Below are 27,293 nucleotides of genomic sequence, written 5' to 3' on the forward strand. Positions count from 1 at the left end.
TGTTAGGATGGTTTTGGGTGATGGAGGTTGGAGAGTTGGATGGTGGGATGCGAGTCTTGGTTTTGATGCAGCCAGCATGGTAGTCGATGTATAGATTGGTTTGTTCTTGGTCTTGATGTTTTTTGAGATCTTCTCAAAGTTCATGGGATTGGATTCATTGTAATATGGATAACTCAGGTCTTGCATGAAGTTTTTGTGGGTTTGAGTAATTTCTGTTAATGGAGTTTATGGTATTAATTAATTTATGTTTGCTGAGTTCATTTTTGCAAATGACTTGAATTGAGGGGCCACCGAACCATCTCTATATTTAAACTCAGGGCCATCTCTGGACACTTCAATGATTTCTTCAGTAGGGAATTTTAATGCAATAATATTGCGAATCTTATCTATATCAGTTCATTAGTGACTTCAAGTTCCCTTTCAAGGGTGTCTTTATATCTCTAAGGATATGTTGTTTGGATGGTTGGTGGATTGATGAGGTTTAGCATATGGTAGAGGAAGTGGATGTTGGGCTAGTGATTGAGGTTGTTATTGTTGAATTGGAGTGTGATAAAGATCAATTAAATTTCTATTTGACTGTCCTGTAATTTTATTATCCAAGGATGTGAAGCATGCTTGTATGTGTGCTTCAATGCGTGTTTCCATAGAATCTATCTATTCTTTTTGTGAAGATATAGTTGTTTCAAGATTATGAAATTTACAACACAGCCTGGAAACTTGTTTTGTGTTCCTTCTCTCAAGAAGCTTGGTCAATCTAAGTCAGTGTTTCCCAACCTTTTTTGAGCCGCGGCACATTATTCATATTTTCAAAATCCTGGGGAACACTGAAAGGGGGGCGGCGGGGGGGCGGGCTAAAGAAAAGTTTGGACAAAAAAACCCTCTCTCTTCCTCCCTTTCGCTCTATTTCTCCCTCTTTCTCTCTTTTCCTTCCTTCCCTTCTTTCTCTCTCTCCATCCCTCTTTCTTTCTTCCTCTCTTTTTTGCTCTCTTTCTCTCTCCCTCCTTCCCTTCCTCTATGTCTTTCTCTCTCCCTTGCTCCATCTCTCTCTCTGTCTCTCTTGCTATCTTTCTTGCTTTTTTCTCTCTCTTGCTCTCTCTCTCTCTTTCACTGTCTTGCTATATGTCTCTTTCTTTCTCTTTGCCTCTCTTGCTATCTCTCTTTCTTTCTCTCTCTTTCTCTCTCTGTCTCTCTTGCTAAGTCTCTCTTTTTCTCTTGCTATGTCTCTCTTTCTTTTTCTCTCTCTCTGCCTCTCTTGCTATGTCTCTCTCTCTCTCTTTCTCTATCTCTTTCTCTGCCTCTCTTTCTTGATCTGTCTCTCTTTCTCTGCCTCTCTTGCTATGTCTCTCTCTCTCTCTGCCTCTCTTATATGTCTCTCTTTCTTTCTTTCTCTCTCTCTCTCAGCTGACTGCAAGCGGGAGCCCTGACGGCGGCAGCTGGATGTGCTGCTGGACACCGTATATGCCAGGCCCGCAGCGCCAGCATGTACGACGTCCAGCAGCACGTCCAACCGCCACCGTCAGGGCTCCCGCTTGCAGTCAGCTGAGAGAGAGAGCGCTCCCTGTCGCCGCCATCTCCCCGCGACTGCCTGCGGCCGCTGCGGCCACCCCCCCCGCTCCCATTGCCAGTGCCCTCCCGCCGGGCCACAAAGGACACTTGCCGTCGATGCCAGAGAAGCTCCAGCTGGGCGGGGCGCTGCCAGTACTTCCGTCCTGGGGCTCCCGCTCGCAGCTGTCAACCAGCTCCTGCTCGATGCCGCGGTTTTCGGCGCTCTCCTGCTGGGCCCCAAAGAAGGAAGGCGGGAAAAAGGCGCGAGGAATGGAGCTCTCCTTCTTCCTGCCTTCCTTCTCTGGAGCTTGGCGGCACACCTGGCCATGTCTCGAGGCACACTAGTGTGCCGCGGCACACCGGTTGGGAAACGCTGATCTAAGTGAAGGAAAACGAAGATGGACAGGCTTCCTGATGTTGGTGGGAGTCAGTTCCATATTTCAGAGATGTAGCTGTAGTCCCTCCCCTCCTCTCTTCCCTTCCCCCCTTTCCTTCTTTCCCTCCCTTCCTCTCCCCCCCTTTCTTCTTTCCTCCATTTCCTTCCCCATTTCCTTTTCCTTTCCCGTTTCCCCTTCCCATTTCCTTTCCCTCCTTACTTTTCTGCATCCAGATGGAAGATCTGCTCCTGAATGACAAAGGGCCAATCCTGCAATTACCATAGCTCTGGAATATGGAGCCGGCCTATGGTGGGGCTGGAAATCTATGTCATATGAGCTGACACGTGCAATGTGCATCTTTGCAGATGGTGTAATGTGCAAAAAAGCCCTCGCTGCCTGGAACAAGGTAACAGTGCTGTTGATACTTTCTTCTTCCTTTTATCAAAACCTCATCTTCCAATTTAAGGTTTAGAATATAGTCAGACCTGACCTGCATAATATCTGTATTGTGGCAACTTCTCTTTCCGCAGGGACAAAATTCCTGTTCTGCTGAGTCTCCTCTTTTATAACTGTTTTAGAAGTAGGAATGCATTGTTTACTTAAGTTATGAGATTTTACTGAAAACAGCAAAGAGAACAATTGGCCCCACTCTCTTTTTTTTTAGAGTTATTTAATTAATTTTAGGCAACAGAATAAGCAAAATGTGCTGGTAAAACCTTAGAAACAAATGAACTTTTCAGGAAGCCAATTGTGAGTTTCCTAGAAACTCACATCCAACTAGGGCTCATCAGAACTATAGACATAAATTCTTTTTTGGTCAAGATATAATTATAATTATATTATAATTATTACAATATAAGAATTGCTAGTACAGTAATACCTCGTCTTACGAACTTAATTGGTTCCCGGAGGAGGTTCGTAAGGCGAAAGGTTCGTAAGACGAAACAATGTTTCCCATAGGAAACAATGTAAAGTCAATTAATGCATGCAAGAAACACCCCCCCCCCGCAAAAATGGCGCTCTGCCGGGTGTCACCGCCCGGCTGTCGCCTTTTGAAACAGCCGGGGGGCTTCTGGGCGTCCTCCCGAACCTGAACGCCAAACCCGAACTTTTGCCGAAATTCTGGGTTTGGCGCTCGGGAGGCCGCCGAGAAGCCCTGCTGCCCGGCTGTCACTGGAGGTTCGGCAAAAGTTCGGGTTCAGGAGGACGCTGAGAAGCCCCGCCGCCCGGCTGTCAGCTTTGCAAAAGACCCGCGGAGCGGTTGGGCCGGTCGGGAGGCTCAAATGGAGGTGGGGAATCCCAATAGGGAATTCCATGGGCGGAGCTTTGACGTCACGAAGACGTCCTTCCTGGCCGGCTGAAACGTGGACTCCAGGAAGGACGCCTCCCGACCGGCCTGACAACTCCGCGGCTCTTTTGCAAAGCTGACAGCCAGGCGGCGGAGCTTCTCAGCGTCCTCCTGAACCCGAATGCTGAACCTGAACTTTTGCCGAACTTCCGGGTTCGGCATTTGGGAGAATGCCAAGAAGCCCCCCGGCTGTTTCAAAAGGTGACAGCCGGGTGGCAGGGCTTCTCAGCAACCTCCCGAACGCCGAACCCAGAAGTTCGGCAAAAGTTCAGGTTTGGCGTTCGGGTTCAGGAGGATGCCGAGAAGTCCCCTGACTGTTTCAAAAGGCAACAGCCGAGCGACAGGGCTTCTTGGTGGCCACCCGAACCTGAACTTTTGCCGAACTTCGGGGTTCGGGCGGTGGGTTCGTAAGACGGAAAATGTTTGGAAGAAGAGGCAAAAACTTTCCGAACCCCGGGTTCGTATCTCGGAAAGTTCATATGACGAGGGGTTCATATCACGAGGTACCACTGTAGTTTTGTTTCCAAACAAGCTCAACGTTAATTATTTTAGTTCATTTTTGTAAAAGAAGAAATAAGCATTTAAAGACAGTGTTAAGAAAGCTGTTAAAATAAAGACACTATTATTATTATTATTATTATTATTATTACTATTATTATTATTAAAATTTGTATGCCACCCTTCTCCGGAGACTTGGAGCGGCTCACAACAGCAAAACACAGTACAAATCTAATGATTAAAAAACAGTTAAAACCCTTAATATAAAACAGTCATACATCCCAGACAAACTATACATAAAGCGGAAAGGCTGCGGTGGAGGCTCTTGACCGGATTGCGCCGTTGCGCCCTCTCCGCAGCACTAGACCGCGTAGAGCTCCATGGTTCAATGAGGAGCTCCGGGAGTTGAAACGCCAGAAGAGACATCTAGAGAAGCGATGGAGGAAGAGTAAGTCCGAATCCGATCAAGCAGCTGTAAGAGCTCATATTAAAACTTACAATGTGGCGCTCAAGGCGGCAAGATGCACGTATCATGCCGTTTTGATTGCATCAGCGGAATCTCACCCGGCCGCTCTGTTTCGGGTGACCCGCTTCTTTCTTAACCATGGGGGAGTTGGGGAGCCCTTGCAGAGAGTGGTGGGGATTTTAACATATTTTTTGCTGATAAAATCGCTCAGATCCGGGTGGAGCTCAACTCCGATTGGATAACAGAGTGGACTAACAACGAGTCAGTCAAAGTGACTGGTACCCATACTTGTCCACCTGTCTGGAAAGAGTTTGATCTGGTGACACCTGATTAAGTGGACAAGGCCATTGGAGCTGTGAGTTCCGCCACCTGTTTACTGGATCCGTGTCTTCAGGGAGGGGGTCCTTCCCGGCTCCCTACAAGTAGGCATTTGTGCGCCCCTCCTCAAGAAGCCTTCCCTGGACCCAGCCATTCTCAACAACTATCGCCCAGTCTCCAACCTTCCCATTATTATTATTATTATTATTTATTATTTATTAATTAATTAATTAAATTTGTATGCCGCCCCTCTCTGCAGACTCAGGGCGGCTCACAGCAACAAGAGAAAACAATATACAATACAAATATAATATTACAAAGTTAAAAACCCATAATTTAAAAAACGCGCACACAGCATACCATACATAAACTATATAGGCCTGGGGAAGATGTCTCAGTTCCCCCATGCCTGATGGCAGAGGTGGGTTTTAAGAAGTTTACGAAAGGCAAGGAGGGTGGAGGCAATCCTAATCTCTGGGGGGAGCTGGTTCCAGAGGGTCGGGGCAGCCACAGAGAAGGCTCTTCCCCTGGGTCCCGCCAGACAATATTGTTTAGTCGACGGGACCCGGAGAAGGCCAACTCTATGGGACCTGACTGGTTGCTGGGATTTGTGCGGCAGAAGGCGGTCGCAGGGATATTCTGGTCCGATGCCATGAAGGGCTTTATAGGTCATAACCAACACTTTAAATTGTGACCGGAAACTGATCGGTAACCAATGCAAGACTGCGGAGTGTTGGTGTAATATGGGCATACCTAGGGAAGCCCATAATTGCTCTCGCAACTGCATTCTGCACGATCTGGAGTTTCTGAACAATTAATCAGTGGAACAACTTGCCTCCAGAAGTTGTGAATGCTCCAACACTGGAAATTTTTAAGATAATAATTAATTAAATAATTTATTAGACCTGTATACCGCCCCTCTCCAAAGACTCTCAGTGGCTCACAACAGCAATAAAACAGTACAATACATATCTAATAATTAAAACTATGACTAAAACCCCACTATCTTAAAAACAATCAATACTATACAGTCACAACCACATATAACTCTTAATGGTAAGAGAAAGGGATACATTAATTGCCCCATGCCTGGTGACATAGATAGGTCTTCAGGGTCTTGCAGAAGACGAGAAGGGTGGGGGTAGTTCAAATCTCGGGGGAGTTGATTCCAGAGGGCCCGAGCCGCCACAGAGAAGGCTCTTCCCCTAGGCCCTGCCAGACAATATTGTTTAGTCAACGGGACCCAGAGAAGGCCAACTCTGTGGGACCTAATCAGCCACTGGGATTCATGTGGCAGAAGACAGTCCTGTAGGTAAGATGTTGAATAATTATCTGTCTGAAGTAGTGTAAGGTTTCCTGCCTAAGCAGGGGGTTTGAGTAGAAGACCACCGAGGTCCCTTCAAATTCTATTGCTGTTGTTATTGTTGTTGTTGTTGTTATTATTATTACTACTACTACTCATGCCTTTACAACCTCAAGGTTTGACTACTGCAATGCTCTCTACATGGGGCTACCATTGAAGGGTGTTCAGAGACTGCAGGTCTGTGCAGCTATGTGAGCAATAATGGGCCTTTTGAGACATGCCCATGTCTCAAGATGCACTGGTTGCTGATTAGTCTCCAAAACAAGTGTTAGTTATGACCTATAAAGCCCTACATGGCATGGGACCAGATTACTTATGGAACCATCTTCTGTGTCATACATCCCAGCCTCTGGTCAGGTCCACAGAGTCAGCCTTCTCCAAGTCCTGTCAGCCAGACAATGTCGTCTGGCAAGGTCTAGGGGAAGAGCCTTCTCTGTGGCTGCCCCAGCCCTATGGAACGAGCTCCCCCCAAAGATTCGTTCTGCCCTCACTCTCCGTGCCTTGTTTAAAGCTCTAAAGACCCACCTCTGCCAGCAGGCTTGGGGCCATTGATACTTTGATATCTTGCTCTGCCCAATGAATGAATGTAGGATGTATGAGGTATGAATCTATTTGTCCAAGTTTTAACTATTGGTATTTTAACTATGGGTAATGTTATTTAAATTTCTAACATGTTGTAAGCCACCCTGAGTCTCAGGAGAAGGGCGGCACAGAAATAAAAATAATAAATATGTCTGTCCGTAAGTAAGTAAGTACGTAAGTAAGGATTTGGAGATGGAGAAAATTTAAATATAAAAGGACAAGTTTACAAATAAAAAGTAATTGGATAAAGGAATCTAGAATATTATTGAAAAAATATATTGAATTAGAAATTACCGTATATACTCGAGTATAAGCCGAGTTTTTCAGCCCCAAAAATGGGCTGAAAAACCCGACCTCGGCTTATACTCGGGTCACCACAAGAGGGCGCCGGGTGACCACAAGAGGGCGCACCGCGGGAGCCCGGCAGCTGCAAAACACACGCGAGGGGCGAATCGGGGAAACTGCCAGGAGAAAACTCAACCCCTGTAAACCACAAGATTCCTCGAACTTTTATTTTTTAAAAAATGCCGCCCGCCTCAGAGTAAACGCCCCGCGCGTATAATTAAGTGACTGGGGGTTTTTTCATGCGTCAAGAGGAAAGAATTAAAAACCTCGGGAAATAGAGCGCCCTGCTTGTAACCGCCACTAAAGCACACAACCTCCACCCACCCCCCACTTCGCCAGCCGCCACACCTTCGGTGCAGTCCGGATAGAAGTGCGGGGCCACATCTTCTCTCCACCCCACCCACCCCCACCCAATATCCAAACTCTGTAGTGTTCAGGAGGACGGAAAGATGCTTTTTGGGGCGGAGCATGCCAGTCTCTCTCCGCGCTCCCGTCTAGTGCACATCACCCCCGGGGAGGGCGGGATTGACTCTCCGGCAAACGGTCCGAGCATCCCCCTCCACACCCGTGCATCTGGAGTAAGGCGGCTTCTTTTAACACCCCCCCCCCTTCAGCCATGCTCGCAAAGCCACCCATCCTCCTCCTCCTCCATCCCTCGCCGGGGGGAGACTCCCCTCCTCCGCCCCTTCTCTGACCTTGTAATCCTCGTGGCCGAGGTTTTGCAGGCGCTGTTTGCCTGAGGGGGGGCGGATTTCCACGCCGCCGGCCGGGGTCTCCTTCGGGGTTGCCTCCGCCGGAGAGTGCTGTTGCTGGGGCTCCTGGTGGTCCCGAGATGGGGCGCGGCGGGCTCCGCGCTGCCCCACGCTGAGCGCCCTCCACGTTGCAGAACATCCCGCCATACTTCTGGTGGGGCACTTGGTCGGCGGTGCCCGGGCGCGCCAGGTAGACGGGCAGATCTTCCTCCCCCGCCGCCGCGGGATCCGGCCGCTCCCGGCCTCTCCGCCCGCTGTGAGAAGACATGGCCGGGAGTCACTGGGGTAAGTCAAGCCGGCGACTCCGTCTGCGAGGCAGAGAAAGAAGGGCGGATGGGCGGGAGACTTCCTGGGCGCCGCTGGCTCGGCTCAGGCGCGGAGTGACTGATGACTGAGAGAGAGAGAAAAGGAGCGCTCTCTCTCCCTCCCTCCCAGCAGCCTGAGCCGAGCCAGCGGCGCCCAGGAAGTCTCCCGCCCATCCGCCCTTCTTTCTCTGCCTCGCAGACGGAGTCGCCGGCTTGACTTACCCCAGTGACTCCCGGCCATGTCTTCTCACAGCGGGCGGAGAGGCCGGGAGCGGCCGGATCCCGCGGCGGCGGGGGAGGAAGATCTGCCCGTCTACCTGGCGCGCCCGGGCACCGCCGACCAAGTGCCCCGCCAGAAGTATGGCGGGATGTTCTGCAACGTGGAGGGCGCTCAGCGTGGGGCAGCGCGGAGCCCGCCGCGCCCCATCTCGGGACCACCAGGAGCCCCAGCAACAGCACTCTCCGGCGGAGGCAACCCCGAAGGAGCCCCCGGCCGGCGGCGTGGAAATCCGGCCCCCCTCAGGCAAACAGCGCCTGCAAAACCTCGGCCACGAGGATTACAAGGTCAGAGAAGTTGGCTGGCAACTTTGCTGCGTCACTCGGAGCCCCCTTTTACTTCCTCTTGGAGCTCCTGTCTTGCAGCTAGCTGCCTTCCCTTCCCCGGGTCCAGCAAAGTTTCCAGCTTGTACAATTACTGCACTAATTCCCTGATTAGATTTTGAGGTAAGTTCTCTCTCTGCTTTTTTTCAAAGTCTCCTTTCTATAGAACTTTGATAAAGTTCCCCCCTCCCTCCCCCCTCTCTCTCAAGAGACACAGAGAGCGAGACAGAGAGAGAGAGAGAGAGAGAGAAGGAAGAAGGGTAGAAGAAAAAGAAAAAGTAATTGAGTACTTTTTAAGGGCTTTGTTGGATTCATTCTGTAGATTTGTTATGGTACAAGTAATATACAATCGTACTAATTTTAGCCTGCCAGTAGATTGTAAAAATAAGATACATTATGCTGCTTTCTTCTACTCCAGAGATTCATGAATACTTAAGATGTTTAGCATTTCTGTACTCACTTAGCATTAAGTTTTAGTGTTAAATAATATTAATATTTACCTCTTGGATTTAAATCTATTGTTATTTCTGTGTGGATTTACCTCAGAATAAGTCTCAGTTTTTTGGGAACTTGCTGATAGATATGCTTAAAACTGCAGTCCATCTGTGCAGTTGCCTGTAAGTAAGTCCTATTGAAATTTGTAAGGCTTAACTCAGAATAAAGAGTTGATTTAATATGCAATCCTGTACATAAATTTACTCAGTAATTAACTTGGCTGCATGGCTTGGGGTAGTTTGGTAGAATGTTATGCAATTTTTATGTCTCTGAAAATCTTTTATTCTTAGATGGGAAAAAGAATTTTGTGAAATTATTGTGCAATTTGAATTTGAAAAAATATTGTTTTGTTCTTCTCTCTACTTTATCATTGGATTATAGAGAGAAAAATTAAGTCTCTAAAATACTGTTTTGAGGGATTTTGACTCATAGGTTTTAGCTTGGTTGCTGATTGAACTACTTTTTTTACTTTTTAATTTATTTAATTTTATTTAATTTATTGTAAATATCAGATTGCTTTTATTTACCCACTTTGAAATAAATATTGTTTACCCTCTTTAAAATAAATATTCTAAAACATTTAATCTACCGATGTCTCATTTAATGTAATTTTATTGGTTTCCATTTTTATAAGTTACCAGTAACCACTGCATTTTCTAACCTCGGCTTATACTCGGGTCAATAAGTTTTCCCAGTTTTTGTGCCAAAAAATGGTGCCTCGGCTTATACTCGGGTCGGCTTATACTCGAGTATATACGGTAGATATAGTAGTTAGAAATAGATGGATTTCTGAGACTTGATAGATATAATGATTTTTTTATTGATGAAATGTAATCTATGTGGGATTTTTTTACTATTCTCTCTATATGTTATGAAATCATATATTTGAACGATAATCATAAATTGTATTGGGACTAAGTAATCTAAAACAACATGATGAACATAATAATGTAATAATGTAAATGAATCTTGAAAGTAATTATGTGATATATAAAAAGTCTGTTATTAAATTGATTTGGGATAAATGTATAAAATTTACAGGGAGTAATTACAAATGCTGAAATGTATAATGATTTTTAACGTAAGATGGCACATTCAATATAAAATTACTGTAGGGATATGTAGCTATAAGATAAGAAACAAACACTGAGAAAAAGAGACTAAGAAAGGGGAGAGAGTAATAGGCCTTATAGTAAAAAGGAAAAGAAACCATAAGTAAATGGGAAAGTAAAGAGGATAAATATAAAAGTGGGAACTGTAAAATAGCAAAGACACCAATGAGTAAAGAGTTTTTACATGGTGATGTTAAAGGTCCTATGTTTGATAAAGAGATATATCAATCATTGATTGGAAGTTTATCATAACTGGGAAACTGATCTAGACCAGATATCTCATACAATGTTAATCAATTGGCTAGATTGATGATGAATGAACCAAAGGAAAGATATTGGCAAGCAGGTAAATGAATACTTAGATATTTGAAACATACATTATTCATTGTATTTGAAAACAAGGTCTGAACTGGTATGCATAATTCTATATGCTGATACAAGTTTTGCCACTGATACAATAACAAGCAAAACTACATCTGGTATAGCAATAATGTTAGGTAATGTGTTGGCTGGATGGAAATCTATTAGGCAACAACATATCAGTTTATCTACTATGTAAGTGGATTTTCATGTTTGTCTTTAATGTGTATGGAATTAATATACTATAAGCAAATAATATACTATAAGCAATTACTTACCCCCAGAACACGCAGGGGCAACGGGGGTGGCAAGCTGGGGGCCTTGCTGTGCTCGCTACCGGCGTCTCCCATGGCAGCAGCAGATGCACCACCAGTGCTCAGGGTGAGGGCAGGGGAAGGGGAAGCTCAAGGCAAGAGGAATCCAGGCCAGGACTCGAAGCTGGGATGCCAGGCCGGTCAGCTGAGAAGTCAGATGCTACCACTAAGGGAGACGGCTTAGGTGGGTGGGAGAAGAAGAAATATAATATTTTGGTTGTTGAATTTAATTCTGCCTTGGCGCGGGGCAGCCCCCGCAGATGGGTGGCTGGCGAGGACCTCGCACTCCCATCTTTGTGTCCGCTGGGGTTAAAGAAAAGTTTAGGGACCCCCGCCCCTTGGAGAAATGCCTCGGTGGTGACATTCTGAGCGTTTTTGCCTCCCCACTCCAAAAACCCCACTTCTCGGCAACTTGCCGAGGCTGAGAGGAGAGTGATTTTAAAAGGCACTCTCAGCTTGGGGTTTTCTCCCCGCTGAAATGTTTCTCTCGCCACTAACAAATTGCTCGCTTTGTCCTCGACCCGGCAGAAGAAAACCGCGTCCTTTCCTGTTGCTCTCTTCCCGAGAGGTGGGGTGAGGGGGTGTTGAGAAGACAGAAGCAAGAATCCACCCCCCCCCCCCCACACACACCTCATCGGCTTTTTCCCCCTCTAGCGCGGCATTGGAGTGTTTGGCTGGCTCCTTTTCTTGCGGGAAGAGGGGGGAAAAGCTGGGGGGGTGGATTCTTGCTTCTATCTTCTCGCCACCACCCCACCCCACCTCACCGGCTTAGGAACGTCGTTGCCTCCCACAGTCACTTCCCCACGCGCTTCGGATGTGCCTGCCTTTCCTACAGCACCTTCCCGAAGGGCTCAGCTAAGCGGCTGGGGGAAGGGCTGGCCATTTGCCGCCTCTCTCCGCTGTAGGAGAGGCAGGCGCAAGCAAAGCAACGTTCCAAAGCGGTCTCCGGGAAGCAACCGAGGGAAAGGCAGTCGTCTGCCTTTCCTTCAGCTCGAAAGAGGCGGCAAATGCCCCGCCTTCCCCCAGCCGGTTAACCGAGCGCTTCAAGTTAACCGGCTGGGGGAAGGCGGGGCATTTGCCTCCTCTTTCGGGTTGAAGGAAAGGCAGACGATTGTCTTTCCCTTGGTCGCTTCCCGGAGACCGCTTTGGGATATCGCTCTGGGAGAGGGGGCAACTGCCCGGTTAAGAAGCAAGAATCCACCCCCTAGCCAAATGGCTTTTTTCTTGTTTAGCGCGGCGTTCGAGTGGTTGGCTCTTGCATGCCAACAAAGGAACCTGCCAACCACTCGAACGCCGCGCTAAACAAGAAAAAAGCCGTTTGGCTAGGGGGTGGATTCTTGCTTCTTGACCGGGCAGTTGCCGCTTCTTTCTAGCTGAAGCAAAGGCAGACGGCTGTCTTTCCCTAAGCCGCTTGCGCCCTCTTGTGGTGACATGTCAGTCACCCAAGTATAAGTCGAGGTCGGGTTTTTCAGCCCATTTTTTGGGCTAAAAAGCTCGACTTATACTCGAGTATATACGGTACTTGGTTTTAGTAAAATGGATTTCTTTCATAAGATTAGTTCTCTGGCTACAATGTGCTTGATTTTCAAAAGGATATTCCAAATATTTCTAGCCAAATATATATAAAAAGTGAACATAATGGCACAAAGCAAGGCCGAGGGGGGGTGGCCCTTTTGAGGCAAAAATAAACAAATAAGAATCATTTTTTTCAGTTCATTTATATTTTTCTTATGTTCAGGATTGTTCAATTTAGTATATCAAACCTTTTGGGGGAAAATTCCTTAGAGATTTGTAGCCTTAAAAAATATAAATTGACACGAAATTCAGAAAGAATGGGGGGAGGGGCTTTTTGATCAAAATAAAAATATAAGTCTCAATTTTTCCAGTTCAATTTTCATATCATTACGTTCAGAAATGTTCAAACTAGTTTCCCACTGGAAAAAGTTTTCAAAAAGACCAAATGCAAGTACCTAAAAAAAATCATTCTGTTCGGGTTTATATGACCCGAACAGAGTAAACGTGACTTTTTTGTTTTCCCCAGAAAAAAATTAGCCCTCATCCCCACAAATATTTTTATGATGATCAGCATTGTTAAATTGAGTAAATGAATGCCTAAGATTTTAAAGAATATTTTGGATTTGGAGCATAAAAAAAATAAAAAGTGAAAATGGTTGCAAGCAGCCAAGGGGGGGGGGAGGGCTTATTTCTGATTTTAAAAAAACAATAAGAATCATTTCTTTCAGTTCATTTATATTTTTCTTATATTCAGAAATGTTCAAACTACCAATCCCACACCAACTTTAGTAAAATTGAACACATTTTGCAAGCTAAACTATCTATAAATTGAAAAAAATTCAGAAAAACGGGGGGGTTCTGCCTTTTATAACCAAATTAAAGCAATATGCATAATTTTTTTCAGTTCAATTTTCATATCATTGTGTGCAGAAATGTTCAGACTACTTTCCAAGTGAAAAAAGTTTTCAAATTTACCAAACATAAGCACTTCAAATGAAGAGTTTTCGGTCCGGGTCAGGGTGACCCGGGAACAGAAGAAGTGTGACTTTTTTTTTTTCAGCAAGAAAGAAACCCCCCACCCCCAAAAAAAAATTCTCATAGAGAGAACCCCTGAAATGATGAAAAGTCATGAAATTTCAAGTTTCAGATATGCAGGGAAATTTTTTTACAGGGACTCAAACTTGGCTTCGGGTCACATACGACCCGAACATAATCGCAGGGTTAAAAGATAAGAGAGAAGAACTCAGCACCCCTACACTACAACTGAGTTTTTAATACTGACCCACTGGGACAGCTAAGGGGCGGGACCTGTTTTATATGTTAATTTTAAACTCAATCCCTGCCAATAAGGATGAAGTATTACCCATGTTGGACTCTCCGTAGCAGTGCAATGGAGAATGTGCTACATGACCTTCTCTTTGCTGATGACTGTACCCTGAATGCTGAACCAGAGCAGGAAATGCAAGCCAGTGTGGACAAATTTGCAGCAGCATGTGACAACTTTGGTCTCCTTATCAAAAGACTGAAGTGATGCATCAGCCAGCTTTGAAAGCCAAATACCAAGAGCCCACCACCACAGTGGAGGGACAAAAGCTGCAAGCAGTGAACCACCCCGAGTCCACAGAGAGGGGCGGCATATAAGTGCAATAAATAAATAATAAATAAACCAACGTACATATCGTGGCAGCAATCTCTCCCGTGCAGTGTCAATTAAAATTGAAGTCAACTGCAGAATCACCAAGGCAAGCTCTGCATATTATTGACCAACTGTCGTGGGCTAAGCCTTGCTACAAAGTTCAAAGTCTATCAAGCAGTAGTGCTAACTACCCTGAGGTATGCCAGTGACATTTGGGCTGTGTACAGGAGACATGCTACGCAATTGAACAACTTCCATATGACCTGCCTCCATAGAATTCTGAGGATCCAGTGGCAGAATAAGATGCCAGATACAAAAATCTTCTCCAGAGTAGACCTACCATCAATTTCCACCCTGCTGATGAAAGCCCAGATACACTGGGCAGGCCATGTTGCTAGGAACCAGATCATTGCATCTCTAAACAGGTCCTGTCTGATGAGCTGTCTAAAGGAAAGTTATCACATAGGGGACAAAGGTAGTGATACCAAGATATGTTGAAGGCCTCCTTCAAGTCCCTCAATATTAATACCACCTCTTGAGAATCCCTGGCACAAGATCAATCAATATGGTGCACGCTGATCCACCAAGGCTGCCAAGATATCTGAGGACAGAAGAACAATCATAAAAGGAGAGAAGTGAGCATTCTGCTACGCCAGACCTGCAAATGCTGTGACAATGGTGCCCATACATGTGCCAAACATGTGGCAGAACATTTGTGCCCGCATAGGCCTTACCAGCCACCTGCGGACACATCGTGAACAGCCCAAAACCCGTTAGATATCAAGATCCTCTTTGATCTTGAACACAATAGACAAACATCATCATCATCTATTAATTTAATTGATGAATCCTGAAATATAATTCCAAGGAAAGTAAATTCAGGGGAATACCAGAATATTCTGTTTTTCTTCCATATTCTTCAAACCTAGCTGAAAATATGGATCCAGTTTTCCTGATCTGATAAATTATAGAGATTCACAAAGCAGTTTTCAGTAAATGCTTTTAATCATTATATTCTGTCAATTATCTTGATAGAAAAATTTCCTGGAATAATTTTTTTCTGATTTTTTAAAAATCTTATGTCACAAATGAAATGATTTTGAGATCAATATGTTGAATAAGATCAATATGTTCAAAATGAATTTCTAAATTCATTTCAGTAGTTAATTCAACTTTAAAAAGTTAACCAAATAGTTACTGTATAGTCTTATAGTTTATAAACTATTCAATTTACTTTTGTTTATTATTCTGCTTATTTTATTTAACCAGCTTACTTTAGTTTTTTAAAAACAATTCATAGGCAAATAACTCTTTAAAATTCTGCATTAAGACACTTTATTTTAAAAATTCTGAGGTAAAATAACTTTTCCAAATGTATTTCTTTTATTTAATTAAAGATACCTTTTTCTAAGATACCTGGTTTTTGACAATATTATATTATTTTACAGTTAAACTGGCTCAAAATTCCAGAAATAAAATACATATACATCAATAGTGGATTCCTATCAGTATGCCTAATTGCGCATAGCTCTACGGCTCTGGTGCATGAGTGCACATTTGAGAGAAATTTTATTTCCTGCACCTGTGCAGGTAGCAAAATCTCACACAGGACGGAAGAGAATGCATGTTTTGGTAAGTTTTTTTGCTTCCATGCACACAAAAAAACCACCAAAACACATGTGCACTTATGTCCAGGTACAGGAAGCAAAATTTCACTCGAATGCGCGCTCACGCACCAGAGCCACAGAACTGTGCGCAATTAAGTGTACTGGTAGGAACTGACTACTGATATTCATCCAAATGGTAATTACTACAGTACTTTATCCATGGTATATGTAATTATTGAATTTTAGTAGCATGTAAAATTTGAGAATCAGTTCATCAATATATCTTACAATTATCAGTCAAAGATTTCAAATCCACTCTATTCTGGAACTTCTCTTTAAAAACAAGTGAAACAAAACAGGTGTTCTAAGGTATTAGTACCTTAAAAATTAGGATTCTAAGCATTCAATAATTAGCATAGTAAACAACATTTACAAGAGCAAAAAAAATGGAATTTCTCCCAACTCTTTTTCTTATTTTTCCTGAGTGCTTGTTGATATTATTTTGGCAGATTCCACATAAAATACAATGAAATGATATCTGATATGTAATCTTTTGTCTCAGTAAATTTTTCAACTTTTAAAAAAGTTTAAGATATGAAGACTACAGTATATGGGCAATAAATAGTCAAACTGTAATTTTGCAATAGAAATTCCTGCATATTAAAGGCTGTAATTTTGCAAATCACCATTTTTAAAATTCCACTTTTAAAATGTTTTAATACATATTGAAATATAGTATTTCCCCTAAACAGAGACAGAATCAAACTAAAATGTATAACTATTTTAAATCTGCCTATTATAATAAAAGGCACTGCACAGTTTTAAGTGAGAAAAAAAATTAAAAATTAAAGACTAAATAAAAAATTGGTTCTTTTTTCAGTCTTTTTTAATAATATAACATAGAGTATTGCTTTGAATTATATTTATAGCCTCTTTTTTCAAAAAGCAGAATCTTTTCAGTCCACAGAATTGCAGATCTCATTTATTTTCTGGTTGAAATCTTCAGGCTGATCCGCGTATACATAATGACCTGCACCAAGGATAGCCTGGGAATGGAAGAGAGGGAGGAAAATAAACTTAACATCCAAACATCAGTTTTATTGACATTTACAAAAAAAAAAAGAGAGCAAATTTGTGTTCCCAGAATACATTATGAATTGAATTCCTTATTTTTGCAAGTTCATAATTTTTCTTTATCTGTCAGATTTTTTAAAAATGAAGTTTAAACCTGAAGCAAAGGAAATGTTTTGCTTTTTTATTTCCTCCATGTTTTGAAAAAAAGGGATAATTTTGGTGTATATCTATTTAGAAATAAAACAAAATAGGGATCTAACCAAGAGATTAATTTAAAAATTATTCAAAAAGATTATTCATGCAAAAAGATGATTTCACATTTACTTTCATTTGCATATATTAAGACATGGGTAGTCCTCTACATACAACAGTTTATTTAATGACCAAAGTTACAATGGTACTGAAAAAAGTAACATTAGTTTTTCACACTTATTATTGCAGCATGCGGATAGCCGTGTGATCAAAATTCAGGTGATTGACAACTGACTTACATCTATGATAGTTGCAGTGTCCTGGGGTCATGTGATCACTTTTTGTAAACTGACAAGCAAAGTTAATGGGAAGCCAGATTCATTTAATTATCTTAACAACTGTAATTATTCACTTAACAACTGTGGTAAGAAAGGTCGTAAAATGGGGTAAATTTTAATTGACAAATGTCTCACTTAGCAACAGATGAATTATGGCTGTAAATCAAGGATTACCAGAGTTACTGAAAAAAACCTGTTTTGATCACTTGTGAAATTCAATATATCTAAATCTGAAGGGAGAACCAGTATTGTGGCTAAATCATCAGGCTAGCAACCAGAATTCAGTTCTAATTCAGCTTTAGGCACAATTCCAGCTTGATTACCTTGGGGCAATCACTCTTTCTTGCAAATCAGTCCCAAAAAGGTTTTGCCAAGAAAACTACAGAGACTAACCCAGGTAGTCATCAGCAGTCAGTTAACCCTGACCTTAGGATTGAGGGTGAAGGGGAAAAAATGGAACATATATGGAGAATACGCCTGTACAAAAAGCTAAAGTTTTTGTTCATTTACAATCTTATCTGTTCTTTATGGAGAAGTGAACAAGATCTACTAGATCACAGTGATTGCAGATTTGTAGATGATCAGAAAGAAAAATACAGTGGTACCTCTACCTAAGAATGTCTCTACTTAAGAACTTTTCTAGAGAAGAACTGGGTGTTCAAGATTTTTTTGCCTCTTCATAAGAACCATTTTCTACTTAAGAACCCGACCCTGGAAAAATTTCCCAAGGAATTTGAGAGAGGCACAAAGGCCCGTCCACAATGTTCCCTCTAATTTTTTTCTGATGTCTGAGCAGCACATTTTCATGCCTGAGCACAGATGTCATCCAAGACAACTTGTTGTGTAATTATATGGGGCTCAGTGCTGGAGCAGAATAAGGTCCCTTTCCACGATGTTATTCTGTTATTTTATATTTCAATTAATATCATTATCCTCTTACAAATCCAAATAGGCCATCATTGCCTCCTCCTCCTCCTCCTTAAACATTCTTCTTAAAAGAAACTAAAAACCCTTATACAATTTTTTCCTAATTAATAGGAAAAAAAATTCCCGTCTTTTTAATTAAAATAAATTAATAATTAAAAAACCAAAATCGATTTCTATTAAAACTAAAAAAAACCCAGCAAAACCAAAAACACAACTATTAATAAATCCATGCTTTAAAATCTTCATTTCTTAAATATTTATCATAGTATTATAGTAATCTAATAATACTATGAAAATCTATCTGAACACCAATGCATCAATTAATATATTTCCATATTTACTTTTCTATAATTTCATTCAATATTTCCAAGCTCAAATAATTTTCAGGCACTTATCATTTACTATTATTAACTTTCTCCCAATCAGGGGGAGGGCGGAGGAAGAAGAGGGGTGGGAAGAGAAGGGGCTCAGCAGCTGAGCCAGCCGGGCATCTCACAGCAAAGGAGCCAGCCAGAAGGACTGGAGGAAGAGGAAAACTTGCCTTGGGGAACTTTGAGCAAGCGCGGGCTCCGGCGCTGAGAAACAAACAAACAAACCGCTTTTCTTTTCCTTTTAAGTCGCACGCACACACACACACACACACACACACCTCAAACTGAAAATAAAAGAATAAACATAGTGAAGTAAAAATAAACCTCTCTCCCCCCTTACACCCGCTTCCCCTCCTCCGGTCTGTTAAAACGCCCAAAGGTTTTAGAAAAGTTTCTGGCCATGCCATGCCCAAAGTGACAGGAACCATTGGGGGTTTTGGAAAGGAGGGAGGGGAAAGGAACGCAGGATCGCACCAGAAAAACTGGGAAAGGAAACTGTTTATTAAAAAGTCACTCACCATTCTCAAGGGAGCCATTGGAGAGGTAGGGGCCGCTCAGGTCGGAAGTCATTATAAAGGGATAGCCAGCTAAGCCTTGGATTGGAAGGGGCAGGGGGAAAGAAATGAGCGAAGCCCCCGGTAGCACGCTTGAGAGAATGGGCGAAAGCGAGGCTGCTGCTTGTGCAGGCGCAGAGGAGGCCCTCCCCCAGGTTCTCTACCTCCCACCCACCACCGATCTTTTTGCAAGTGCCCAGCAGGCAGGCGGAAGTAGTCTAAGTCTCCTGCATGAGCTGCGGGAGGTTGGGCTAGCCATTAAGAGCAGAGTTGGCAGTTCCAGCGGGTGGACAGGGGCGGCCTCTCTGGTGGATTTTTTTGATTCCCCTCACCTCATCTTCTTCCTTCGGCAGCGACTGTCCTCCTCCTCTTCCTCCTCCTTCTCCACTCAAATTCCAAGCTTTTATTTCTTCCCTAATGGCTTTGCACACATTGTTTGCTTTTACATTGATTCCTATGGGAAAAATTGCTTCTACTTACAAACCTTTCTACTTAAGAACCTGGTCACAGAACAAATTAAGTTCTTAAGTAGAGGTATCACTGTATTAGTGGTACAGTTTAGTCTTTCTGAAATATTCGCTTTTATTTATTTATTTATTTATTTATTTATTTATTTATTTATTTATTTATTTATTTATTTATTTATTTATTTATTTATTGGATTTGTATGCCGCCCCTCTCCACAGACTAGGGGCGGCTAACAACAATGATAAAAAACAGCATGTAGAAATCCAATTAATAAAACAACTAAAAACCCTTATAATAAAACCAAACATACACACAAACATACCATGCATAGCTTGTAATGGCCTAGGCTAGGGGGAAGGAATTTCCTAACTCCCCCATGCCTGGCAGCATAAATGAGTCTTGAGTAGTTTACGAAAGACAGGGAGGGTGGGGGCAGTTCTAATCTCCGGGGGGAGTTGGTTCCAGAGGGCCGGGACCGCCAGAGAAGGCTCTTCCCCTGGGGCCCGCCAAACAACATTGTTTAGTCGACGGGACCCAGAGAAGGCCAACTCTGTAGGACCTTATCAGTCGCTGGGATTCGTGCGGTAGCAGGCGGTTCCGGAGGTAATCTGGTCCCATGCCATATAGGGCTTTAAAGGTCATGACCAACATTTTGAATTGTGACCGGAAACTGATCGGCAGCCAATGCAAGCCACGGAGTGTTGAAGAAACGTGGGCGAATATTGGAAGCCCCACGACGGCTCTCGCGGCTGCGTTCTGCATGATCTGAAGTTTCCGAACACTTTTCAAAGGTAGCCCCATGTAGAGAACGTTGCAGTAATCGAACCTCGAGGTGATAACGGCATGAGCGACTGTGAGCAATGACTCCCTGTCCAAATAGGGCCGCAACTGGTGAACCAGGCGATCCTGGGCAAACACCCTCCTCGCCACAGCCAAAAGATGATGTTCCAATGTCAGCTGTGGATCGAGGAGGACGCCCAAGTTATGAATCCTCTCTGAGGGGGTCAGCAGTTTCCCCCCCCCCCCCCAGGGTAATGGACGGACAGATGGAATTGTCCTTGGGAGGCAAGGCCCACAGCCACTCCGTCTTGTCTGGGTTGAGTTTGAGTTTGTTGACACCCATCCAGGCCCCAACAGCCTCCAGGCACCGGCACATCACTTCCACTGCTTCGTTTTGCTATGTGCTGGATTTTAATTCACATAAGTACAATAAGTCCTAACAATAAGTCTTACCGTTAATGACAGAACCTGGTCACAGAACGAATTAAGTTCTTAAGTAGAGGTACCACTGTATATTTTGAGTTGCCCCTAGACTATGCTAAGGCTATGGTAGAATTGGGTATGGTCTGTCTGAGTTGTATGGTTTTAATAATGGGCATTTAATGTATTTTTAATATATTGGATTTGTGACATTGTATTTTGCTGTGAGTCCTCGGAGAGGGGCGGCATACAAATCTAATAAATAATAATAAAATAATAATAATTTTAAAAGACTGACAGAATAATAATTTGAACACTTTTAAATGTTCAAACAGCTGTTGCCAAATATCCCAAGAAGATAAATTAGAGTGATCATTTTGCAACGGAATGACTAAAACAAAATAAATAATGACTAGAATGTTCTACTTACTATTGTTTTCACATAGGAATTTGGTCGTAAAGACTGGATGGTGGCTCCAGAATTACCATCTATACAGGATCTTGCTCCATAAATCACAGTGATAGGAATGTCTTGATGCATATGAACAATTCTCTGCAGCATCGGCCTTTTTGCCCATCCATAGGGAACTGTCATGTTCTTGAAAGCAGTTTCCCCACTTAAATGTGAAAAAAACAAGATATATTTGCTAAATTCCATATACCTGACTTTTATTATTTGTTAATGTACAGTAATATCATTACTAGTCATGTATATAATTTTAAAACTTTGTCTAGCACTTGTCATGGCACTTATGTTTAATACAATCACAGTTTAATATCTTTATTTCTCACACATGACTTCAGGAACAGTGGCACCTTTTTAAAAACCACGCTGGCTTTTGTGAATGTTGAAAGAATGAGACAATGTAAGGAAAAATCTTAAAACAGCTATGAAGTTCACACTTTCTTATCTTTCACTTTAGTTCACACTTTATCAGATTTCAAAGGAATCACATACATGCCAGCTCTTTATTCTTCAGATAGTAACTTAAAAGGGTTTTCTAATGAATCTATCATCTTTATAAAAAGCTTACTAAACAACAGTAACGGCTGAACATTTATAGTGACTTCACATGTTAAGAAAACATGCAAGAAAATGATTTAATAGAAAATGTATTTGTCCATTTTATAATTCCTTTTTGAAAATACTGCATTTCATTCTTCCTTTAATAATCAGCATGGTCATACTTACATGTACTTATCTTTCTAAAAAATAATTTTTATTGAACAGTTTTAAAAGCAACATCTAAATATAAATATACATATTATATATATAAATCAAACATTCAAAAAAATTCACGACATATATCCTCGGAGAGGGGCGGCATACAAATCTAATAAATTATTATTATTATATATATTACATGACATGATTTAACCTAACAAAACATAAATGTTAAGATCTTCATTTAGCAGATCTGTTTTGTTTTTTATATGATTTATTCATTAACATGTATAATCCTATATTTCCTAAATCTTACCTATTAAAATCTTCTTAATAGCTAATACGTTAAAGTCCATCTACTTATTATCTTATTTAGTATTTACATAACGATCTTTTGGGGTTTGTTTTTATATTCCTGCCAACTGTATCATTTATTCTATATACTATTCTGTTTCCACTCGGTCATGAATTTTCATTGTTAATTTATACTTTTCGGCACATTTAGAATGTTTATGATAACCATTGAGCTCCAAGGGACTGTTTCTGTTTTTTCAACACTGAGTATAGTTAATTCTAGCTGCAATTATGATTTTTAAAATGAGTTATAGATTATTATTATTCATTTCCTATTTTATAATTTCTAACATAAACAATTTGGGTTTTAATTCCACTTTTTTCTGTTATTTCTTATATCCATCTTTGAAACTTTTTCCAGTATTTTTTTGCCTTTGTGCACATCCACCACATGTGGTACTGTAGTACATCCCCAGATCTTGCTTCCATTTCTAGCATTTCACTGATATATTCGGAGACATTTTCACCAATCATGCCAGAGGTAGGTGCCATCTATAAAACATCTTATAGAAGTTTTCTTGTATGATGCTGCTAATGTAAGTTTATAGTTTTGGTCCCAAACTTTCCCAATTCAATTGTGTAGCCAAAATTTTGCACCCAAATCACCAAAACGTTTTACTGTTTCCTCTTTCATTTTGACATTTAGTAAACAGTTATATATTTTTGTTATCATTTTTTTCTTCTGTGCCAAATAAAATCTTATCCAATTCTTGATATTCATTTTGGAATTCAAAATGTTCTATATTTTTTTTATAACTGAATTAAATGTAATTTTCTTATCCCAATTTAAAATGTTCAGGTAGATTGTTGTTTCCATTGGAAATATCCATTTGCCAGTTTTTATGTAATATTTTTTTCTTAATTTTCATCCAGTCCTCTAATAGCATTCCTCTTATATGGTGTCTTTAGAAATATTTTGTTTCCCTTCCCAAATATAATTATGCTACCCTGCTTTGGAGGTTGTGGCCCTCTATGGTTAATTATGTTTTACTGGTAAGCACTATCCATTCCCTTAGCCAGGTTATCACTGCTATCTGACGATATAGTTTCCAATCTGGTAATTCGACACCTCATTTTTTCCTTTTGTCTTTTAACAGTACAAAACAAATTATTTATTTTATTATTTATTTTAATACTTTATTTTTTCCCATTCCAAATAAATTTCAAAATTGTTTTGTCTAAATCTGTGTAAAATTTTCTCCCTAATTTTATTGGAACAGTTTGAAATACAGTAGGGAAAGAATTTTTGGTAATACAGTGATACCTTGTCTTACGAACTTAATTGGTTCCGGGAGGAGAACGGTTTGTAAGGTAAAAAGTTCATAAGATGAAACAACGTTTCCCATAGGAAACAATGGAAAACTGATTAATGCGTGCAAGACCCCCCCCAAAAATCGTAAAAACGGGCACTCTGCTGGCTGCCGCCGCCCGTCTGTTACCTTCTGAAACAGCCGGGCGCTTCTCGCCGTTCTCCCGAACCCGAACCTAAAAAGTTCAGCAAAAGTTCGGGTTCAGGAGAACACTGAGAAGCGCTGCCGCCCATCTGTCACCTTCCGAAACAGCCGGGGGACTTCTCAGCGTTCTCCTGAACGCCGAACCTGGAAGTTCGGCAAAAGTTCGGGTTTGGCGTTTGGATTCGGGAGAACGCCGAGAAGCGCCGCTGCCCGACTGTCACATTCACAGAAGAGCTGTCGGCCGGTCGGGAGGCTCAAACGGAGGTGGGGAATCCCAATAGGGAATTCCAGGGGCGGAGTTTTGATGTCACAAAGACATCCTTCCTGGAGTCTATGTTTCAGCCGACCAGGAAGGACATCTCCATGACGTCAAATCTCCGCCCCTGGAATTCCCTATTGGGATTCCCCACCTCCGTTTGAGCCTCCCGACCGGCCGACAGCTCCACGGCTCTTCTGCGAAGGTGACAGGCAGGCGACGGCGCTTCTCGGCGTTCTCCCAAACCTGAATGCCAAACCCCGAACCCAAACCTTTGCCGAACTTCCTGGTTCTGCATTCAGGAGAACGCCGAGAAGCCCCCTGGCTGTTTCGGAAGGTGACAGGCAGGCAGCAGCGCTTCTCGGCATTCTCCTGAACCCGATCTTTTGCCAAACTTCTGGGTTCGGCGTTCGGGAGAACGCTGAGAAGCGCCCTGACTGTTTCGGAAGGTGACAACCAGGCGCCGGCGCCCAGTGGAGTGTCTGGAGGTGGGGCATCCCGGCGGGGACAGCGAGTTCATAAGGCAAAAAAAGTTCGTAAGAAGAGGCAAAAAATTTCCGAACTCTGGGTTCGTATCTCGAAAAGTTCTTATGACGAGGGTTTCGTATCATGAGGTACTACTGCACATGCATTTTTATCATGGCTATTCTCCCAATTAAAGACGTTTGTAATTTAGACCAATTATCCAAATCTTTTTAATTTTGTGTGTGTCAATTTTCTATAATTATCATTTTTATCAAACAGCATTTTCCTGTCATCCAAATACCCAAGTATTTAACTTTTTTGTTACCTGGATTCCCAATAAATTTTCCAATTCCTTATCATGTTATTGTGCTATTATTTTTGTTTTGTTTTTATTAATCTTTAAACCAACAACTTCACCAAGTTCCTCTACCGCCTGCAGTAGTTTAGATCCAGAGCTGTGGGGATTTCAATAATAAATACCATGACTTCGATAATAAATACCATGTCATCAGCAAAGGCTTATGTCTTGTACTCTTCTTTTTTGATTTTATGTCCTTTAATTTCTTGGTTCCTTCTTATATTGTTCAATAAAATTTCTAATGATAAATTGAACAGTTAGGGGGATAGCAGACATCCTGTCTTTCATTATACAGTGGTACCTCAAGATACGAACCCCTCGTCTTACGAACAACCCGAGATACGAACCCGGGGTTCAGAAAATTTTTGCCTCTTCTTACGAACTTTTTTCGTCTTACGAACGCCAAACCCGAACTTCTGGGTTCGGCGTTCGAGAGGCTGCTGGGAAGCCCCCCGGCTGTTTTAAAAGGTGACAGCCGAGCGGCGGGGCTTCCCAGCGGCCTCCTGAACGCCGTTCGGCAAAAGTTCGGGTTCGGGAGGCCGCTGGGAAGCCGCACTATGACAGACAGGGGAAGCGGCGTGGAGCAATGGGAAGCTGAAGCCGCCAGCGGTTTGAGCCTCCCTTTGCCCCACGCTGCTTTGCCCTGCCTGTTGTCCTGGGCGAAGTGCTGGGGGAGGGAGTCAGGAAGGTCCTCCTGCTCCCCCACCCCAGCCAGGGCGGAGCAGCGTGGAGCAAAGGGAGGCTGAAACCGCCGGCAGCTTCAGCTTCCCATTGCTCCCCGGGGGGCGGCAGACCGCCTTTGTATTTTTGGCTGGGGGGGGGGAAGCAGGAGGCGCAGGATCGGGCCGGCGGCGGGCGTGGGGCGAGGCAGCAGGTCAGCATCCTGGGTGGGCGGGCAGGATGCTGACCTGCTGCCTTGCGGGGAAGCCGGGCAAGAGCGATCTTCTGCCGGCCATGGGCGAGCGGCGCGGAAGCCAGCGGCTGTGGCAGCTACTGCAAGAGGCTTCCCCGCCTCCTCACCAGCCGCCCGCCCGCCCAGGATGCTGACCTGCTGCCTCACAGAAGGCTCCTTTGGGAAGGCGGCCGCAGGAGGAGGAGGTGGAGAGGCAGGATAACTTTGCGCCACTTTGGAGCCCGTTTCTTTCGTGCTGCCACTATCTCCTTGAAGGTTTTCCCTACGAAGCGCTGCGCTGGGCTCCAAAGTGGCGCAAAGTTCTCCCTGCCTCCTCTGCGGCCACCTTCCCCAAGGAGCCTCCCAACTGCAGAGGAGGCAGGGAGAACTTTGCGCCACTTTGGAGCCCAGCGCAGCGCTTCGTAGGGAAAACCTTCAAGGAGATAGTGGCAGCATGAAAGAAACGGGCTCCGAAGTGGCGCAAAGTTATCCTGCCTCTCCACCTCCTCCTCCTGCGGCCGCCTTCCCAAAGGAGCCTTCTGGCTGCACAGGGGGCGGGGTTAGCTTTGTGCCGGGCTCCGAAGGAAAGTGTGGCCACAGCGGTGGCTGTGGTTTCTCCTCCTCTTCCTCCTCCGGGCTCCGAAGTGGCACAAAGTTCTCCCTGCCTCCTCTGCGGCCACCTTCCCCAAGGAGCCTCCCGACCGCAGAGTAGGCAGGGAGAGCTTTGCGCCGCTTTGGAGCCTGGTGTGGCTTTGAAGAAAACGTTGGCTGCAGCGGCAGTGACAGCTGCGGCTTCTCCTCCTCTTCCTCCTCCGGGCTCCGAAGTGGCACAAAGCTCTCCCTGCTTCCTCTGCAGATGGGAGGATCCTTGGGGAAGGCGGCCGCAGGAGGAAGAAGAGGAGGATAAGCTGCAGCAGCCCCCGCCGCTCCAGCCCTTTTCTTCGGAGCCGCCTGGGCTTTGAAGCAGCGCAAAGGTATCCTTGCCTCCTCTGTGGACGGGAGGCTTCTTGGGGAAAGTGGCCACAGGAGGTGGAGGAGGAAGAGGAGGAGAAGCCGCAGCTGTCACTGCCGCTGCAGCCAACGTGGCCAGCAGAAGAGAGGCGGGGAGCCGGGCAAGAGCGATCTTCTGCTGGCCATGGGCGAAGGGCGGGGAAGCCTCTTGCACCAGCTGCTACAGCCACCGGCTTCCCCTCCTTTCGCCCATGGCCGGCAGAAGATCGCTCCGCTCGGTCGGCGGCTCCGGAGAGGCAGGAGTCGAGCGCTGGCCTGCCTTTTGTCCGCTGCCGCCTGCTGGCTGCGAGCGCTCTGCCAGGCGGCCAGGAGGCATTCAGGGTGAAGTGCTTGGAGGGTTTGGCGTTGGGGTTTGGCGTTCGGGTTCAGGAAGCTGCTGGGAAGCATCCTGGTTGTTGTGACAGCCGGGCTGCGGGGCTTCCCAGCAGCCTCCCGAACCCCGAAATTTTGCCAAACTTCCCGGTTCGGGAGGCTGCTGGGAAGCCACCCCCCTGGCTGTTTTAAAAGTTGACAGCCGGGCGGCAGCGGTTTTTTGCGGGGGGGGGGGGGTTCTTGTTGCACGGATTAATTGACTTTACATTGTTTCCTATGGGAAACAATGTTTCGTCTTACGAACCTTTCGTCTTACGAACCTCCCCCTGGAGCCAATTAGGTTCATATCTTGAGGTACCACTGT

At 43.9% G+C, this 27,293-nt stretch overlaps 1 protein-coding gene across 2 annotated transcripts in view; it reads right to left on the reverse strand.

The window, feature by feature from the left end:
- Positions 1-14,917: 14,917 nt before the first annotated feature.
- The window catches only part of ABHD5 (abhydrolase domain containing 5, lysophosphatidic acid acyltransferase), a 51,145-nt gene continuing 38,769 nt past the window's right edge, over positions 14,918-27,293 (reverse strand). For both annotated transcript variants that reach the window (XR_011556968.1, XM_070729662.1), the window contains 2 exons: positions 21,093-21,279; positions 14,918-16,584 (listed from right to left, as the gene is read on the reverse strand). Coding sequence is in view for 1 of the 2 variants with exons in the window: in XM_070729662.1 (XP_070585763.1) it covers positions 16,495-16,584; positions 21,093-21,279 (277 nt within the window). In the remaining variant the exon portion in view is untranslated. The remainder of the gene's footprint in view (positions 16,585-21,092; positions 21,280-27,293) is intronic.

Source organism: Erythrolamprus reginae, chromosome Z (assembly GCF_031021105.1).
Source record: "Erythrolamprus reginae isolate rEryReg1 chromosome Z, rEryReg1.hap1, whole genome shotgun sequence".
Classification (NCBI taxonomy): Eukaryota; Metazoa; Chordata; class Lepidosauria; order Squamata; family Dipsadidae; genus Erythrolamprus; species Erythrolamprus reginae.